The following is a 15,164-nucleotide window of genomic DNA, read 5'->3' on the forward strand; positions in this document are numbered from 1 at the left end:
AGGAACACAAATAATGACAATGGCTTCAACCGTGAGTTCTTGCAGTTTGAAGAAGAATATAACTGCACCAAATAAATCTGACCTAGTAAAACGACCTTAATATAATTTTTCTTCGGCTTTGAAGATGAAAGACCGACAGGATAGACACGATGCTCTAGCTGGCTTAAATATTGTCATGATTTGTTATAAGATTGGTACTGCAGTAAGCACTTGATGATAGACTTGGTTCACAAGAGTTGAAGTCATCCAACAACTTCAGCAACTACTGACTTCCACGTTATTCACAGTCTCATGGTGCAGCCTCCATGACATCAACTCCATTATCATTCAACAGCAACCAAGATCCTTCAATGTGGGAACTTAGAGGCCATTCAACAAGAAGATCAACAACACTCTACCATCAACTTCAACATCATATCAACCTAGGGTTTTAGAAAACCCTAGGCCATATTAGGTAACCACAAACCAAAAGGGAATACCTATCAATTGCAGCAGATGTTGAGAAACTAAATAGGAAGAGAACTCAACAGTACAAAGGAGATTTCGATGCCAAGAGGCTCCCAAGACTTCACTGCTCTGACACCATGTCGTTTGGAGAGGTCGGAAGGAAGAAAGAGGAGAAAATGTGAGGAAGAGAGGGAGTAAAAATTCTATTCACTCTTTTACGGTAGAGAAAACAAAATTATGAAAACAGTCCAACATAAAAGTAGAAATTATTAAAGAAGGCCTTGACTAACTATAACGAAAGAATAAGGACATTATTAACTTTAGAAATTGCTATAACCACCTAAACACTTAAACTTATCTTCCAACAATCAGGAATAGTGTGCATTATGCTGCAAAATTCATCTTGCTTTATAGATCGATCTTTTCATAAGGAGTGTTTCATCTTCATGCATGCATTAGGTACAATTGGATAAGAAAAAATAATGGGACTTGAGGGGTTCTTTTCTCAACCAGGCTAAGTGATTGACATAGAAGATGGAGCTATGCAGTAGCAATTCTGGGTATTTCTAGATGAGGGGCTTTATGAATTCATAGTAACCAGATTTTATGCCCTTTAACAGGAATCTTAAATTTTGCAAATATATGGAAAAATGATTGAGGGGTAGCAAGTAGTAAAATAAGCAGATAACTATATAGTATGAATACATAAATAAGCAATTTATGCAAGTCTTTATGAGCAATTGGCCACACAAGTACTCCACATATGCCTCCACCACTATAGCCATATTAGACCTGTTGCCACTAGACAAAGTTATCTTAAGAGAAAATCATTTGATAAAGTTAATTTGATAATTATTTTCTTTCAAAATCATGTTGATAATCTTGATTAGGAAGGATTACTGTTTGAAAAGGATTTAGCTTAACTTTGGAGTAGCATGTGATGTACTTTGTGGTTTTGATTGAATATTTGTACCAATTTCTCACGCAAAATCTCAATGAGCTAGGCATACATCAAACCAGTTCTCAATTGCTCGGCAAAAAATGAAGGCACCAATTGAATGGGAGATTGAGTGCTTCAGCCTAAGCACTCAATTTGAATGGTTGGGTGCCTAATGATGAAAGTGCCCTTACCCAAAGGACAAAAAGGATCCTGGTATCAGAAATAGAACAAAATTGAAAAAAAAAAAAAACTCTTTTCTGAAAACATAAAAAATCCCATCACATGCCTGTGTGATGGCTCTCATTAATGATTAGGGAGAGATACCCAAGGATGCCAAAACCTCTCCCTCCCTCTCCCGGGGTTCAACTGCTCACTCTTTTAGGAAGGGTTGTGCCTTCCTGCCCAAAGGCCATTCGAGATCCCCTCTCACACCATGACTCTCTTTCTCTTAGTTTATTTTGTAGATCCCACTCACGTAGACGTGTTGCATAATGCATATACAGGAAATATACAAGTTTTCCTATTCACTGTGATGTTATTAATTGATTTCAAATAAAAAGATAGCCTAATATAGAATACAATTTTTCTTTCCTAGGTTTTTCATATAAGATGAAATCATACCTTCACAACATTTGACATATACGTGTAGGATGATGGAAGAATGAGAATGTGGTGCTTAATTGTCTAAGGATCTTGGGTAATGAAAACATAAAGACCATTATAAGATCAGCTGATGTAGACATTGTCAAATTAAAAAAACCACGGAAGAGAAAAGAACCTGACAAACCATAATTACCTGCTTCCTTTGTGGAGTTCATACATTGTAAATCATCTATGTCCCGAACACCCCCCCCCCCCCAACAACCCCCACCCCTTTTATTTATAAGTAACTAATTTTTCAATATAAAGTTGGAAACGTTGAAATAGCTGCTGAAGTGACTTTTTCTTGTGATGTAGCCATTACGCAAATCCCCATCAGGTTATTTGTCAATTAATAAGCAAACAGGCATATCATGCATTAAACTTTTTTCACTTTTTGTTGCTGGAGATTGCATCCCTTTGGACTGAGTTTTGGAGGAACATATGACCTCTTTCCACATATATGTCTAGTAAATACTGGCTTGCATGTATGCCAAGGAGTTGCATTTTCAATAAACAAATGGTTAGATGTTTGCATTCTTTTGGGAGCTCCATCTACAAAACATGATTCTACTAAGATAAGATATCTCTGATGTTCTTTTCCAAATTTTCAAGTCTATAAGGGGTTGTTTGTCAATTCAAACAATTTACTATTGTTCTATGAATTTACCATAAAAATTGGAGTAAATTCAAGAAACACCATATTACAGTATTTGATGAATATGTCCAATATTTAGGGTAGATTCATGAAACAATAATAAGCTATTACTAGGTTTTTTGTTTGGATGAAGCAGAATTGCCAAGTCAATTTCTTTTTTAATAAGAACTTATAGTTTTAGACATTAGCTTGACAAAATAATTAACTGATACTTCCAGGAATATCAATTTCTCTCTCTCTCTCTCTCTCTCTCTCTCTCTCTCTCTCTCTCTCTCTCTCTCTCTCTCTTATTTGAAGGTCATAGCTTCCAATGCCACAGCCCCCATGCTTTGCATGTGGAGCCTGCAGGTTCTTAAGGAGGAAATGCACTGGGCAATGCAACTTCGCCCCTTACTTCCCGGCCCAATTCGTCCACAGGTTCTATGATGTTCACAGGTCATTCGCCACCAACAATGTGGCTAGGCTCCTCAGTGAAATTCCCCCCAGCCTGCGGTAGCAAGCCGTGGATTCCCTCGTCTTTGAGGCCACGCGTCGATGATCCAGTCAATGCCTGCCTCCCCCAAATCTGCCAGCTGCTACAGGAGCTCGGCAGCTTCAGACCTCCCTCTTCCGTGCCAGACATGAGCTCGAACAGTACCAGAGGATGGCCGGTGTCCCATTGCATGCTGACCACCATCATCAGGCGGACCAACAGCCGGCGTTAGCTGCTGGCGCGACACCTAAAGAGATGCAGCAAGCTATGGAGAGTGAGGAGGAAGGAGGCAGAGCAGCCAGTGATGGGGAAGATACTGCCACTAAAATGGATGGTTGCCCTGCTGCTTCACTGAATATGTCGGTCACAGAGGACGTCAAGTCATTTCAAGGACTACAGCAAGGAGAGGAATTGGCACAGAGGTCTGAGGAGGTGCTGGAATCTGAGAGTGTTGTTGGTTTAGCTGCTGTTGGTGATGTTTCTGCTATTGCTGCTGCCGTTTCCGAATGTGATGAGAGATCCATTTAAATCATATTCATCTCTCTCTCTCTCTCTCTCTCTCTCTCTCTCTCTCTCGCTCTCTCTCTCTCTCTCTGTGTGTGTGTGTGTGTGTGCGTGTGTATATGTGGTGTGTACAAAGGAACAACATGGTTGAGTTGAACCAAATGAGACTTTGAACTATATATCCTTCTGTCATGCGTTAACGTTGTGTTTGAATCTCTTCATCTTCTCACTTATTCTTGTTCTTATTTACTAAGACTTCAGCTTCATGATGGGTCGTTTAACATGAACATAAAGAAAATAATATTAATAATAATAATTGTTAAAAATAAAATAAATATAGATGAAGCATTGGCCGGTATAGTGCCACCTTGGTGGCATGCTGGAGGCACTAACTGAGTCAGAAATTTTGGTTAGAGGGGATACTAGTTCAATAACTTTAGTGCTTTTAAGGGCAACTACATACATAAATTAACAATAAAATATATCAAATTATCAACCTAAAAATAAGTAAATCACACCAGCTTCCATATGGCTCCACCACTGACTGGAGGCCTCTTTGGTTGCAGGCTTACCGGACAGCAGCTAGACGCTGCATCTCCATGGATGAAATCAAACCCTTAAAACCAAATCATGAAGACGCTACAACAAAATTGGTTAGTTGTGGCGCTAAAGTCACAACAGCTCTTGCCCAAGAAGAAAAAGTGAGCACGTTGAACGTGAGTGTCTGCCGTCAGTTAGCCCTAGCGTCAGAGGCACAAAATGGGTTATGTACACACCCCATGCACCGAAAATTGTGCAAAGGGGTGACAATGACCAAAATACCCATTGTTGAAACAAAAAAAAAAACCATTTTAGAAGGACAAAAAATGGATTATGAAAAAGTTTAAAAAGTTTAAAATATACATTTCTTTATAAAAATTTTTGAAAACACCCTAACCTGCACTTTTCTTTCCTTTGGTGTATACTTGTGTGTGCACACCCCATGGATGCAACTCGATCTCACATTGACAGGCTTGGCCCTAACCATACAAGAAAACAATGTCTTAGTCACTCGTATCAAAGATGTTTTTACTAACCTCACTACTACCTCTTGTGTCCAAGTGAATTAATCAAAATCTAACATTTTTTTCATCAATGTTGACCACCCTCTCCAAACTAGCATTTTGCATATTTCTTAAATGGAACAAAGCCGAAATGGTCTATTTAAGGAACCCTCTATTTTTGGACAATGATGGTCAGTCACTGTCAAGGGCTCACTCAAAAGTTCGCGAAGCAGCTAGCAGGTTGCAAAGAGCACACTCTCTCTTTTGTGGGAAGAATATGCCTCATCGGGTCGGTAAATCTCTCAAATCAAGGAGTATTAGATTGCAACACTTCCATACCTCCCAAGGTCCTTAAAGAATTGGAGCAAATCATGGCTACAGTCTTATGGAATGACTGGCCAGAGCAGAGAAATTTTCATTACATTCACTATAAACGCCCTAATTTGTACCCTGTATTCGGAGGGAGAAAATGGCTTCAAGTCCCTATTTGAGATCAATAAGGCAGCGATGCTTCATTTGATTCTCAATGTAACTCAATCTAATAGTATGTGGGCTAGCCTCTTGAAAAGCAAGTACCTCACCTCTGATAGCATTGGACTATTAAAAGTAGGAGTCTACTTATGGCTTGGGAGGACGTTGAAGAATTGATGGCCTATTAAGGATCAGGTGGAATGGAAATTAAGTGCAAAATGGTCTGATGCCCAAATTCTGAATAGACTAGTGGAGTTTGGACACTTTAATTAATTATGTTGCAGTAGAAGATTTAAGCAAGTTTCTTCATTATTAAGCCTCCATGCCAAGAAAATATAAACCTCTCATATGGAAGATAAATGAAGTCTTGAAGTTGATAGATAACAAACTCCTGTTATGCAACATTAGGAATGTGAGCAGTGTTGATGTTCTACTATGGGCAAGTAAAAAAGTCAGGCGCTTAAAATGATCAGGCGTTTGGAACCTCACAGGAAAAAGTTTCTTCCTCCTATTAATTGGATTTGTTATGGATCTTGCTGTCCAGCGCTTGAAATGGAGATTATACCTAACCCGTCAGAATTGACTGCCGTTCCAAGACAATGCATCAATAGGGTTTCCAGTTCCCTAGCACCTTGTTTGTTAGATTTATACAGTATATCACTTCCACCTTTTCTCTGAAACTCGTTATATACATTATGCCGTGCATGAATTTTTCATGTGCCACTTTAATAATAACAAAAATGTCTATGACTAATATAAAAAACTTTTTGTTGGAACAAAAAAAGAAACCGCAACAATAAGATTTTGAGATTCAATGAAGGTAAAACTTGTCAGTCCATATATGCATATTGTTATGACCAATATACATTTTTCAGCAGCAAAAAAAAAAAATCTTCATTTTTTTTTTGTCTTGCTTATAGTGTTATCTCATACATATGTCATTATCTCATACATCTTTTGTTATCTCATACACATTGCTTCATACATCTGTTTATTGTTATCTCATACTTATGTCATTATCTCATGCACATTATCTTGTACTTCTGTTTAATGTTATTTTATACATTTGTCATTATCTCATGTATCTTTTGTTATCTCATACACTATCTCGTAACCTAGTCATTATCTCATACCATTCCATGTCATTATCTCAGACGCTACTGGTATGTGATAATAACAGACGCTACTGGTGGGCATTAAAGTAAATATGCATACAATAAGAAACATACGCCTCACTCTAACGCCGGGCTGCTGCCCATGATTGTGGAAGGGGCTGGGCCAACTACTCACAACCCGGGCCCCCACCTTGTTAGAATAAAAAATTATATTTGTAATATAAAATAATATATCATTGTATTTATATATATATATATATAAATAAAATAATATCAAAAAAATATCAACATCAAAATTTATCGGGTTGGCTTGGTGCCCAATTTTCGGGCCTAGGGCTAGGCTCAAGTCGGGTCTGGTATGGCGTACCTATTGGGCACCCAGCCCAATGCCCACCTTTAGCTCCTTCAAATTATTTGTCAATAATTCAAACGTCAAATATGGCTTCTTTAAAGAAACGGTGGATTATAAGCAACTGCTAGAAGATGATCTTCTATGTTGTTATTTGGCAACTATGGTCCTTGAGATCAAATCGGTGCTTTCACCAATCGATTCTCCCCGATCCCGCTCTCAAACCAAATTAATGAAAATATCCAATGAATTGGAACCTTTAGATATTTTGTATTGGTTGTGGCATTTGTTCTTCTTTCTTCTTAATATGCCAGCCATCACAAACCAAGCTTACCATCCATACGTACGACCTAAGAGTTTGTCCATTGAAACGTAGTGGAAAGTAAAATTGGCTTGATCAGAATTTCTGCAGCTTGATACTTGGTTGAGATAAACTGAACTGCAAGAATTACTCTCATGGGCAAAACCAACAAAATTCCTAAAGGTTCTCTGAAAATTTTTATAGCGTTAAATTATATTTTTTTTTAATTATAACATGCAATTTTTTTTTTTCAAATTTTGTGGGGGCGCTACCCTTAACAACTCTTATTTATCGACTACCCAACACGTATACCTTTCTATTGTAACGTGAAAGCATTCTAAAAGAGAGTGAACGCAAGTTCACGAGGAAGCACATCAAGTTAAATGCTGATTTTATGTGGATTTCTCAACAGTCGCCTCCAGTTATATATACTTGTCCATCAATCCACAAGATATGTGTTGTTTGGCGAACATTGTAAAGCAGATTAATTGATCATCTCAAGCGAAATGTCACATTCAAATGTACTCTCACAACCATCAACGGCCCCTGCTCAATTTTGATAACAAAAAGCAAACTCCATGAGCTCGCATTTATACACCACATGTATATATTTGAGTAAACTCAATTTTCTTGACTGGTGTGCAGAACATGTCTTTATACCCTTTCATTGCTGCAAGAGTGAAACGTAAAAAAAAAAAATGCATTCGTTTGAAACTCTTAATAACTGAAAATATTGTGACGTTGAAGCAGCATCAACCTTGGACTAGTATATATTGAGTGTAAAGAAGGTCATACATTATTCTTTATAAAGTAATCCGTTTCAGGAGGAAAGAATTAAAGAAATTGGCTTGTGGATTGAATTCTGATATTTTTGCGCTATAGAGGAAAAGAATGTTCCCTTAGTTGGACAAGGTTTTCCTTCAATGAGAAAGTATTCTCCTTCAGAAGCTGAATTCTACAGATAAATAAGTTGTATGACCAGCAATTCTTGGTTCCTTGATGTTGCGTGTTTGGGCTGATCAACAAATGCCTACGCGACTAAGTCCGTTTGTCCCTGTGGTTAAAAAAATAAAGCAAATGGGCATAAACGCTCCTTTTTGAAGGATTACCATATAATTGGTTTGACCAAACTTAATTTAAATCTTCCAATTCTGTTCATTGAGATTTATCCATTTTCAATGAACTTTATGGCGACTCTGATTTTTCAGAGTTATCCAGTTATCTAATCGATGTCATCTCATCCAATACAGTAGACTTTTAAGAAAAAAACACAGGGAAAAAGGTGAAAGACCTTTTTTGTTACATTTAGTGCTAATTCCTATTTTTTTTTCTCATTGCTTTTCTATCAATCATTCATTTATTATAGATGCACCATATGGTTAGATGACTAAGTGACTTTAGATAGCCAATGCTGTCATTCGCTCTCTCTTTAACATATATATAAAAGAAAGTGTTTACGAGAGCTTTCAAAGAATGTAGGACAAAGTACTCCTGAGGGAATAGCTTAGTTTGCAAGATATAATAATAGCAATTTATGCTTTGTTTTAAACCCACCAATAAGCATTTCAACACCTGGAAGTGTACACCCGTTGTCTGCCAAAGCTTCAGCAACTTTCAAGTACTGCTTAATTTCCGTAGCATGATTTCACGAGCCCCCATTCGAGCCCCCATTGGGAACTAGAACAAGTTCGTTGATATATTTCCCTATTTACACAAGCTGTACTCGATCTTTTAAATTCTTAAAAGTTTAGTATTATTATTATGTTATCGAAATCTTGGGAAATTAAGGATCGCACTTGTCTTGTTATTCCTACCCACGAATTCATCATCAACTTTGAATTAATTTTTTTTTATCACTATCCAGAGTAAAGCTTGTCAATCACAAAGCTTCCCAAAATAGTAAAGAATGAAAGGACTGAGATGCAACTTTCTTTTGGAACATCATGAACCCATTTCCATAAGCTAAAAATTATATTCAAAGTGACAAAAGCATGAATTCGTATTAGAACGACAAATTGATTAATGTCAAGATGGATTGCCAAGCACATTACTAGGGGAATTTTAACCTTACATGTCATCACTTTTTCATTATTTTACATTAACTGCAAGGATCCAAGAGTTGGTTTTCATAATAATACTTAATGGACTTCTAAAATTGCTTTGCTTGAGAGTGACTTCTTTTGAAAGGAATAATGCCCCACTTCATTTTAAAGAGAAATATTGGTCCTTCTATCTCTGAAGGAATCATTTGGATTACTAGTGGCTGAAAGCTCACGAACTTGGGCAAGCAAGATTCCAGAAAACTTTAGGAGTTATGAACACTATCTCTTCCATTAACGCTATGACGATACGGGCCTTCCTCAAGAAATGAGTAGCACACTTTGATTGATGGTGTTTAGTAGTTGAACCAAAGCATCAATGGTGTTCCTTGAAACGGACATCAGAACCATGTTTATACATCACAATATATAAATGGATTTTAAGGAACATTGCCTATACGATAGAGGTCGATACAGGTTTATCTTTTAAGGCCATACAAGCTGATACGTAACACTACGTGTGTATATATATATATATATATATATATATATATATATATATATATATATATATATATATATATATATATATATATATATATATATATATAATTAAAATATAGTGCTTTCAAATGATTAATTAAACATCACATTTGAGGCATTGCTAGCTCAAGCCTTGGCCATCATATTGATGGTTGACTTTGAATCCAAGTGGCTATGCCCAATGTAGGGGCTAAACATGAGTCCAAACTTCTCGCTAATGCAAGTTTGACTCCATTTCATGTGAGCGGGAGGCTAAAGCTTGAAGTTTCTTCTTTTCCTCCCATCACTTCAAGGTTTAGAGCTGTTTTTGGTGTTTTAATGTGACACATCCATTATGCTTCAACTTGCATAATGGTGCTCCCTTTTTGCAGCACAAAGAGTTGTTAAGAGAGTTCAAAATCAAAATTGACCACTGACCGGCATCCACCATGTCCGTTATATCAACCCACTCAGAGATAAGTTTATCTCAATTTCATTGCCTAGGAGCTTCAGAAGGTATTTTGTAGCTGGTCACGCTAGTGGACGAGTAAGAGCCCCATTGCTAGTTCAATTATTGTGAGCGCCATGGGTTAAGTGGGGGAAGGTGTAATAACAAACTGAAGGTACATAATCTCCATTCCAAGCCCTTTGAATGAAAGGGCTTAGGAGGACCTTAAGAGGGTGCCACAGTGGGATGAGCTACTAGCCTCATTTTATCATGTAAGCAATCATGGTCCAAGTCTCATGCGCCACCTTCCTTGTGTTTATGCTTGTATACTGTGCAGTCAAACCACTTCAAAGGGTAACTACGTACCCAGATAGGCGGAAGCCAAGATTTTGTCTTTGACGGGAACAATCCAAAAACCCACCAAACAACATTTTAAAACACTTTTCACATGGGCCAGCCTTTATTTTCCAAAAGTTTAAAAGGGCCAAACCAACATTCTTAAACATTTTAATATGCAAAATTTATCTTTTCAAGCCCCCTGCCCAGATTCGGCCCATTTGCAACTCTACCATTGAACGAACCTAAGTCTCAAAAGTAGTATCTGGCCTACCGCAGTGAAAGGTTGAGAGTAATCCTGAGAGGCAGGGCCGTTGCAAATAGTAAAAGTGATGAAAGAAACTCGCGCACAGGTAAATCTAACACTGCAGAACTTGGGGAGAAATCGTTTGCGACTTGGTTGGATGATTGGATCTTTCCCGACCATGCGCCTTTTTCTTTCCCTCCGAAGATGGTAAAAGTAGACGCTATGAAACAAGAGCACCAACGTACAGATAGGGCCAGTGCTGGTCAATGGATGCCTGGTTCGTTGGCCACCTCCACCACCCAGGCAGACGCTCCGAAACAAACGGCAGAATCTCCACTCGATGACTCAAAGTCCACTGCCCATTGTCTTTCCTTTGTCCTCCTCCTGCTGCATTCTTCGATGAGACTCTCTCTCTCGTCTCAACCAATCAAACAATTTTTTCAGTCAATGGTGTATCGATCTGTTGAATGTGATTGACAGTTTTTTGAGCTCCCATTTATTGACCGCAAGTAACACACACACAGAGAGAGAGAGAGAGAGAGAGAGGGGAAACGAGAGAGAGCTCCCTATGCCTAACGGAAGTGGGTCTGCCGTTGAAAGCCAGAATTTGCTTAGCACACCTGCCCAATGGGCATTGGCCCTTCTCTACCGCTCGTGTCCTCGAAAGGCTATGCAGTTCTTCGAGCATGTCAGGCCCTCCCTGCAGTTTCTCATGCCTCTGTTTCTTCTTATGTGGGCAATAGAACGATGGATCCTTCCCTCTTCCAGTTTTTTGCTGGTGGCCTTCGTGGTCTGGGCCACTCTTCAGGTTTTGCTTTTTGCATTTTTTAATCTTTATTTTTTATTCCTTTTGTTAAGTAGGATGTATTTTTCTTCCGTTGGAATGCAGTTTTTTTTCTGTTACACTGCGTCACTTCCGTCCAACTCGTATGCTGGTTCAGCTGCAGCTGTACCTTGCGTCCGTCATCTTTTTTGTGTACTGTTTAATCTGTATTTCTCTCTTGGTTCATATGCTGATTACTTATCCAGTTATCCCTAACAAACAGAAAGCGAAACGAACTCATGACTTTCGGACATGCCCTATAGGCTTTGAGATGGTATCCTCGTTAGAAAATACCTTGCCTACTTGACTCGCCAAATACGATCTCTGCTTATACATAACTACAATACTTTTGGAATTCTCTACCCTTTCTCCAGCTTCCTTTGCCTGTTTTCTTTGGTTTGAGGCTTTAAGCAAGTTGTTTTTCTAGAAAATAACATGGGAGCAATGAAAAGAAGCATAACTCAAACTTATGGTGTGTCACTCAATCAGGATGCCACAAAATAACAATCTAGTATCTAATCTGTGATAGTTTTGAGGTCAAGGTGTGGGTGCAAAATTAACTCAGGCTTATTGACCACTCCAGTACAAAGTCGTATATCCTTTGCATAGGCAAGACTGGGAATGGCATGAATTGGATCCGAAGGGGTTGTTTGCTAGCGTGGCAAAACTTTTACCAATCAGCCATACTGAATGGACAAACCCAATGCAACCTGAAAGCAGTTAAGCTAAGGTATGGAAAACTGTAACTGGTGAACGAAAGGCTGCTTTGCCTCAAAACCAGACAAAAAATGTTTAAACCATGCAAAACGTTCCTAATACATGCAGATGTGGAAAGAAACAGTATTCCTGTATTTGTTTTTCAGTTACTGTTTTATTAGGTTTAAATTGTATTGATGAATTATCAAACCTTTGAAGAAGAACATTAGGATATAGAGATGGGCAGGTGATGAAAAAGTTATACAACATGCACAAGAACAAGAGCAAAGTGTCTATTGAAATCTAAGCCATACGGCTAATGGTATGGGTACAGGGGTGTGGGCATGGACACTTTTCAAATTTATGGATACCGGGATCTATGTTGTCTAGGCGACACCTAGGCGTGGACTAGGTGCCAGTCCACACCCATCGTCTAAGTCCATCACTTAGGCGATGGGTGTGGTGATGGTGCTTAGGCACCCCTAGTCCATGGGAAGGTATATGCCTATGATTTTATTGTATATACTATGTACAATCTGTTATAATGTATAATATATGTACAATCTGAAATAATATATATTTATGTATTGTATATTAATGGGTTATATATGTATAGTAGTACAATCTGAAGCAATTTTTAAAGTGGTTCCATCTGCAATTGAATCTGTTATAATGTATGTTATATGTACTGATTTTACAATCTGTTATAATGTATATTATATGTTATATGTACAATCTGTTGTAAACTTGTAATGTATATCATATGTACTGATTTGATACGATTTTTGTTTGAATGATTCAAATGAAATAGTCTATATGGTCTATAACTGAAATAGTCTACAAGAAATGCAAGCATTGTGTGCAGTATGTAAACAAGAATGATGTGTCTTCTATTGTGTATCAAACTCAGGCATCAGCTAGAACAGAACAGCACAGTTTTCCAGTATGTAAAGTTGTAAGCAAGCTGGAAATATATCTGTCATGTAAACAAGAACAAAACAATTTTCAAGTTTTACTTGGAAATTGGAATAGAAGCTTATAGTTCAGTCAGTAACTACATAATTTTATTATGTAATGGTTAATATAACTAAAAAAAACAAAAAAATAAAATCAATTGCCTTTTTTGTCTAGGCACGCCTAGTCCCGCCTAATCGCGCGCTAGCTGCCTGGGCGCCTTGACGACATAGACCAGGATATGGCAAAGCATATATGCATTCATATATATATATATATGTGTGTGTGTGTGTGTGTGTGTGTGTGTATGTGTGCAAAGTTCCACAAAAAAATGTGCAAGATTAATACAAAACAAGTGAGGAAAATGCAAAACAGATGAAAATTACATTTCAGATAATTAATATGAAAAAATAATATGAAAAACTTTAAATTAATATGAAAATAATATGTTTTTTTAAGCCATATCGAAGTGTGTTGCCATACCCTTCTCCGTGTGTCGGCATGTTGACATGGGTACAGCAGCAATTTTGCTGTATCTGTGTCACTTAGATTGAAATGCAGAAACAACCTGTTAATCAGTTACAGGTTTTAACATTCTGTGTTTTCTCTTCTATGTTTTGCTGGACAAAACTATAAAATCGAATTTTCCACAAGAAAATGTGTTTTGATTAGTCTGCATTATTGTCTCTTTTTCCTTTTCTTAATTGTTGAGTTTCTCAAGCTCAAATATGGCTCTTCTACAATCCTCAATGTATTCTAGAAAGTCGCCACCTGATATCTGGCAAACTATATTATGTTACCTATGTTTTTATTGGCAGTATGGAAATTTTCAACACCAGATACTTGCTGAAGAACTTAAGAAGAAGTGGATACATCTTTTGTTAAACACAACGGTATGTCTCTGATACTTTTTGTTTTGGCTTCATTTGTTTCTTCCATGGCCCCTTCCTACTCTTCAATTTGTTTCTTACTACGAAATTGTGTGAAGGATTTCTCTACAGCATTCTACCTAGTTAGTTTCATTTTTTAGGTTCTGTAGAAAACATATACCAATCAGTTTGCTTGTGCACACACATGCATACATGTGTGTGACTAGGTGTTTACGTGTTCAAGACCAATAGTTATTGTTACATTTCACATTTGTGCCCATATATTGGATAACATTTTCAATTTATTCCTGTCACAATTGTAAGTGGCTTGCTTGGAAGGGCTAAAGCTGTAACATCTCATGGTAATCTGAGAAACCAAAATGAATTTTACCTTTTGATTGTGAATGCATATAAAAAAAGGTATATACTATCAAGTATTCATTGCTTTCCCTGTCTTTGTTCTAGCCTTTTTCTTACATATTTGCCTGCAGAATGGGGTCACTGGGCAGTAGGACGCATTTCGTGCTATCTAGCCTGCAAAGAACCCCATTTATAGCCTTGAATATCGGATGACTTTTAGAGGGTTAAACTGAAAAAAGCAAAAAAAGTAACTTGTGATAGAAGATGCAGGCTCTTCTTTTCTTCTTTCTTTTTCTCATGTAGGAGTGCAACTATCTGACCATCTGCCTGCCTCAGTATAGGTGTAGGATTTTCTTTACATATGCTATGTATGATCATTTGTTAACATCCTCTTCACCAAGTTTCATTTGTGTAAAAAGATTATACTTTTGTGTTACTTTAGCTTCCATGCCTCATAGGTGCCTCCATATCCACAAATTATAGCTATTGTGAATTTGCTTGAAAGGCTGCCTATTTATTGAATGAGTGAATCTAGGCTTGGAAAAAATACCAAGATCCTTTTAGTATTTATCATGGTCAAACTCTATGAAATTCATGAGCAGCACCTACAGTTGGTAACGCTGTTTATTTTTCAATTTTTTGTTATAGGCATCATATTGTCTATATATTACACTCTATGTCCACATCATTGTCACAAATATTCTTGTGTTTTTTCATCAGTGAGCTGTTTTTTGGGTATTGCTCTGGAAGTTTTGCGCTTCTTGGGAAAATCTCAGGAATTCAGAACACTTAAAAGCATAAAAGAAAAGTTAATGCTATATTCTTACAAAAAAAAATGGTAAAAATTCAAATTCGTTATGAAATGTTGAAAGAATCCTTAAAATATACTAAAAGACATTTTTCTAGAAAAAAATGATCATGTCTCGGCATT

General features: G+C 37.4%; 1 protein-coding gene across 2 annotated transcripts in view; it reads left to right on the plus strand.

Moving 5' to 3' along the window:
* The first annotated feature begins 10,743 nt into the window (after positions 1 to 10,743).
* Positions 10,744 to 15,164, plus strand: part of LOC116257426 (synaptotagmin-5) — a 47,952-nt gene continuing 43,531 nt past the window's right edge. Inside the window, exons 1-2 of one of the 2 annotated variants that reach the window (XM_050078671.1) lie at positions 10,744 to 11,339; positions 13,823 to 13,897. In XM_050078671.1, the coding sequence (XP_049934628.1) occupies positions 11,100 to 11,339; positions 13,823 to 13,897 (315 nt within the window). In that variant the 5' untranslated portion in view covers positions 10,744 to 11,099. The remainder of the gene's footprint in view (positions 11,340 to 13,822; positions 13,898 to 15,164) is intronic. The other variant, XM_031634157.2, reaches the window with a different exon arrangement.

This window comes from Nymphaea colorata, chromosome 7, assembly GCF_008831285.2.
Source record: "Nymphaea colorata isolate Beijing-Zhang1983 chromosome 7, ASM883128v2, whole genome shotgun sequence".
In the NCBI taxonomy this organism is placed as follows: domain Eukaryota; kingdom Viridiplantae; phylum Streptophyta; class Magnoliopsida; order Nymphaeales; family Nymphaeaceae; genus Nymphaea; species Nymphaea colorata.